The sequence below is a fragment of the Macadamia integrifolia genome, chromosome 14, assembly GCF_013358625.1.
Source record: "Macadamia integrifolia cultivar HAES 741 chromosome 14, SCU_Mint_v3, whole genome shotgun sequence".
Classification (NCBI taxonomy): domain Eukaryota; kingdom Viridiplantae; phylum Streptophyta; class Magnoliopsida; order Proteales; family Proteaceae; genus Macadamia; species Macadamia integrifolia.
In genome coordinates, this window is record NC_056570.1 from 30071806 (window position 1) to 30077395 (window position 5590).

Below are 5590 nucleotides of genomic sequence, written 5' to 3' on the forward strand. Positions count from 1 at the left end.
GGACAAATATATGTTCTGGGTTAAAGAAGGTAAGAGTCATTTCTACGTACATCCACTGCAAATAATTGTCATTGTCACCAAACTCTTCAAATGACAATGAGAAAGAAAGAAAGTGATGCAGATCCAGGGTTTCAATAACCCGATTCAGATCACTTATGGACCCGCCAGAATAATAAGAAGCTTAATTTTAAAGAACGGTGGCAAATTTGTAAATATTCAGAATTATTTGTACCACTTGAGTAAAACAAACAGATAGAATAATAATAAAAGTAAAAGACAGAAGACAGAATGGGGATTTCAAAAAGGTATGGAATTAATGGAAACCAGAGATAGAAGGAAGGGCTGTAATGTAATTAACAGAACTAAGCCCTTAAGTATAAATATTGAAATAGACCATCACCTACCCCATGGAAACAGAGCATGGGAAGGCGATTGCTCTTTCGAAAGTTTCCCTTCATCCAGGACTCCCTATTGACTTGGGAATTTAGGAGAAAGATCATATTCCTCAAATCTCTCGAATCCGTTCGACCATAGCCCCAAAACCTATTAATATATTAACAAATAGAGTCCTAAAATCAAGCTGGGCAATAGCTACAGAACCAGTTCTGGTGTCAAGGAAGTATATCACAGCAAGGTTAACCCCCACCTTGCATGTCTATAATTTTTCCTTTAGGTAATAGACTTGCATGTTTGTAATCACAGGTTAACAAAGAAAGCATGTGAAGTTGTGCTAACCTAATACATGCGACAAGTTCATGCATGGCCATGTCTATGCTACCTGGAAACACCACATTCTACTTTCTTAGTCTGCCCTTAGAATCCTTCCAACTCATGAAAATCAAGTTCTAGTTAGACCCCAATTAAGTTACTAAAAAGAATGTCCTTGTAGTCAAAGGAAATAGCACTTGCACATAGGCATAAGAAAGGAACCAGAGTGACCTGTAACATCTATTTCCTATAGATGATCTATTACTACTATTAGAGGTAAAACAGGGTCGAGTTGGGTCGGGTTTCTTAAAACCCTAACCCTAACCCAACCTTAGGTCCTCAAAATTCAACCCAGGCCCAATCCTGTCGGGTTTATACCAACCCAACCCGGCCTAATTGATTTTGTCAAGGCTAGGTTGGGTCGGATTGAGTTGATCTTGGCTTCAGGAATGGTTGGATTAGCCTCCATTGACTTGTTTTTGCCACTCATATTTTATACATTAAAAAATTATAGAAAAATAAAATACCAATAGGAGCTCTAACTTCTAATATAAAAATTCAATGTTAAATTTCACCGAGTTAAGCTCAGGTTTTTCAATCCTAGTTCACCCTCAATATCAAAAAACTTAGTCCAAACACTGTGCGAGCTCAGAACAAGATCGGGTTATTAGGGTCAAACTTACACCCATAACTATATCTACATCAATGCATGCAAGTCAATACATTTAATGCACAAACATTTCAATTACGAAATTTCGCCCCAAGAAAACCAAAAACTCAAACATAGGGAAGATAACAAACTATGAAATGGACATCACACAGTGAAAGAACATGAAACTATAATGAATGGTAGTTGTCCAATAGATATTAATCAACTAAAGCAGCAATTAGAAACAAGGTATAGATAAAGACCAAAAGAAAGGCCAATTATATACAAGTTTATAAATCAATCGACCTCACCCTCTCAGAAAACACTAAACCCTAAAATTAGAAACCACTGAACCTAGGAGACTCAGTAATCAACAGGGTACTCACTGTAATCTTCCCCGGTATACAAGTCGTTCTGGAACCTCTCTGCTGCAACCCTCGGCATCCTCTCATCCTCGTACTTCATCCGTTCTTCCAAAGCAAGCCTTTCCAAAGCCCCTGCAACACCTCCAACAGCCAAACCAGTGCGATCGTAGGATGCCGCTGAATGCCCACTCAACCCACCATAAGCAGATACACGATCGAATAAAGGCCAAGGAACTGGTGGAGGGTGAGAATAGTATCCCGAGTAATTACCAGAATAAGGGTCTGAGTAACTGCCGGAAGGGTACAGAGGCAGCGGTGGAGTAGGCAGAAAAGGAATGTAACGCGACGGAGGCGGCGGAGGCGGGGCACTGGAGTAATAATCCGGCGATGACAAACGTTCACGAATAGCGAGCTTCAACCGGATTTTACCTTGGATACGACCGGAGGGACGACGTAGCTCAAGTGTCCTGATACTAAAATCGCCGTAAACAGATAATTCCTTGAGAGGAAACTGTAGGTTTCCGACGAGAGGCTTAACGGTTTCGGAGGGTTTAGAGTGGTAGATATCGAGAGTGAGAAGAGAGTCTTGGAAGGGAAGATTGATGGGAAGAGTAAAGCGTTCGTTCCAGACGGGGCAAACTGATCCAGACTCATCAGTTTTAGTGGCGAATCGACGGCGAGGTTCGAGGCAGAAGAGGACGTAGGGTTTGAGGTCGCCGTGACGCCAATTAACATTCTTGAGATGCTTAGCAGAGAGAATTACAATGTGGAGCTCCAAAAGGTTTGATGGAGGTCCTCCAAGAATGTGGGACGTCGCCATCGCCATGAAAATTATTATCAAGCTTGGAAGTTTGCACAGTAAAAGGAATCAACGAAAGAAAGATTACTGTTTCATTGGACTTCTTCTTATAACTGAAAACAAAGTTATTTATTTAGGGTCTACCTCTTCTTAAGAACCCATTTAGTGTGGGACTCTCTCCCGTATCCCTCCTACCAATAATAAAGTATTTGAGTCTCTATCTACCAAGTAAGTAGGTCAACCAAATATAACGGATGAGCTAATTACTATTTTACTAAATAAAAATTGAGAACCGTGAATCTTCACGTAAATAAATGTACGTGGACGTTCTGATCCGTAGATATGGCACATATTAAATGAGGAGAGAGAAAATATATGTTATATACACGGACGAGGACGTCCACCTACGTGAAGATTCACTGAACTCGATATTAGCCTCCTTCTCCCATCTTTTTCCTTTTGTGCCTCTCTTCTTCTCCTTCTTCGGAAGTTGGAACTAGAGGGAGAGAATAAGGGCTTTATTGATAACATTTCTAATTCTTGATTTAAGATTTTTTTTTATTCACGAGAGTGGAATTACCAAGCGCCGGTCTGATTCATTGGAGCATCATGCTCCAATGAATCAGACCGGCTTCAAATATATTCTCAGAGCAAGTTTTGCAGAGTTTTTTTTTTTTTGGTGATTTTACAATTCTGAATAAAATATGGTAATAAATCAACGAAACGAGAGTGGAATTGTTATCAATCGGGGCCTAAGTAGTGTGAGAAGGAGAGAGGATTGTTGAAACTACAAATTAAAGCCTCCGGATGAATGATCCCAAAGATTAAAAGACTATAGTTTTAGGTTTCAAAAGATTTTGCTTTTTTCTTTTTTCGTTTTTTTTCAAACTCGACGGCTGTATTGAGAGTTTGATGTTAGCTCAGAAAATTCATGTAACAAACAAGTGCAGAAAGTAGAGATTCAACGGCTATCAAGACTAGTGAAAGTTTTTTCCTCCGAGGACTCGTCCAATAATACATTATTTTTCCTCCATTTTCAGGAAGGATCTTCCCCTGCACATGGGAAGGTGCTGCCCAAAAAATAAATGAAAGTGTTAAATACGACAATGCCTAATTGGGTCCGGTTAGCAAGAGAAATTTACAGTGTTAACCCCTTTGAAAATGCCATTATTAGAGACATCCCTATATGATGCCAAAATACGTTCACATTCTCTATTGGTCGTCTCTGTGAATTGGAGCTTTGAAATGTCAATTTTACTTTTTCCACTAAAACACATAAACCCAGCTTATTTTAAAGTGACCCCTCATTACTCCTCACCTTCACCGAACAAAACCCATCTCCCCTTCTCTATCGCTGAGCACATCCTCGCCGTTCTCCATCCCTGCACAATTTCCTCCCTTCTAACAGTCAAGAGTGCTCTATTTGGGTTGAACAAGGCAGTAGCATCGGCAATTTGGACTTCGGGAGAGGCGCCTTCCTTCAAACATTCATTTACCCATCAAGCGTGCCATGTTCTAGCGGTGACAAGTCCAGCCGATGTTGTTTAACTCCCTAATTTGACTCTCTTTTATTCTCAGATCTGGGTTATAACGTACCTTCCCATAGGCGACCCTAACCTTTAAATATCAACACCCAAAATGTTCTCAGACCTGAGAACCAAGTGGGAGACAAAACCTGCAACTGCCTTTGTCCGCCATTCCATGATTTCAGCGATCAGTAGTAGTTGGTCCAAGTTTGAAGAAGACCCAAGACCAAGACTGAAATTAATGGGGTCAAGTGAATCAATTCTCTTCTAGGAAACGTGATAGAGCCGATGAGGTCGACATGAACCCGTGAGGACGGTGATCATTTTGAAAATTTTCCACCCCAGTGGCACGAGTCCCCAATCCAAGCCTCTTATTTTGGCTACGTCAGTATTGGACCCTGGCATTCAGGGTCATTCAGACAGGGAGAATGACCGATCGACCGCCATTGCTCTGCTTTTCATGGTTTGGGGATGACAAACGAGTCGAGGATGGAGAGTATGAGGGTATCTGATGGGATCAAAATCCTCTGTTTTTCTCATCCATGTTTTTTCTTGTTTTGCTACCTGCAGAGCGCGATACGTGAACAACAAGGAGACCAACAGTCAAGATTGGGTGAGGATTATTACATCCGGTGCGTTGATCTTAAAGTTGTCCACGTGTCGCGTTCTGCATGTAGCAAAACAAGGAAAAACAGGGATGAGAAAAACAGATGATTATTTTCCCATCTGATGAGGGTTAGGTGGTTATGGGAAGGGTATATTAAGTAACTTACATTTAATGAGGGTATTTTGGTATTTAATAAAAAATAAAAAATAAATCAGTTGATGTCAGCACTTGAGGTATATTCTTTATGGAGACTGACACCAGGATGTGTTCATAATTAAATGGTCTCTAATCATCATAGATTTAAAAGATTAATATATTTTATTAAATCATCAATGTTTTAGAAAAAACTTTACATTTAATTACATTCAATAATTGATAAAAATATCAATTTATACCCTATTTTACCCCCAAAAAATTAAAAAAATAGGAAATTACTCTCCCCTCCCCTAAACTATGGCTTAATATCAAGTTCCCCACGTACTTTCATATATATCAGCACCCTCCCCTCTAGTTTAAAGATTCTATCAAACGTCTCATAGGTGACTAACGGTGTTAAACTGACCTGTAAAATGACCAGTTTATCATTCTAGCAATATACCTATATTCTCTTCCTTCTTTCTCTTTTTTTCATCAAAAATCCACATTTCTTTGAAACAACAAACCTTCGGAAGAAGCTCGCACCTTGCACTCAAGCAGGCTTCCTCTACTTCGCATTCTCGTCGAAGAAATAGTGCTCGCACCCGAATCATTTGGTATAGCTTCACTATTCGATTTAGCCCTAACCGCACGAACTTGTTTTTCTCTGCATAGCTTTCATCGAGGTGCCGCTTTAGTCTAGCCCTCGAAGCCATCAAAGCTTTCAAAGTGTTAATTCCTAAATACAAGAAGAAGAAGATGGAGGAGAGCGGCCTCACATAAGACAAGTACATGGCAACA

The 5590-nt window shown here is 40.0% G+C and overlaps 1 protein-coding gene across 1 annotated transcript; it reads right to left on the reverse strand.

The window, feature by feature from the left end:
* Nucleotides 1-1664: 1664 nt before the first annotated feature.
* On the reverse strand, nt 1665-2542 carry LOC122061176. Its single transcript, XM_042624381.1, has one exon. It carries the CDS (start codon nt 2540-2542, stop codon nt 1721-1723), a length of 822 nt encoding a protein of 273 aa, XP_042480315.1. The 3' UTR covers nt 1665-1720.
* Between the last annotated feature and the right edge of the window lie 3048 nt (nt 2543-5590).

Excerpts from the sequence above, each read along its gene's own strand:
- LOC122061176 (XM_042624381.1), bottom strand. The coding sequence starts at position 2,542 with ATGGCGACGTCCCACATTCTTGGAGGACCTCCATCAAACCTTTTGGAG.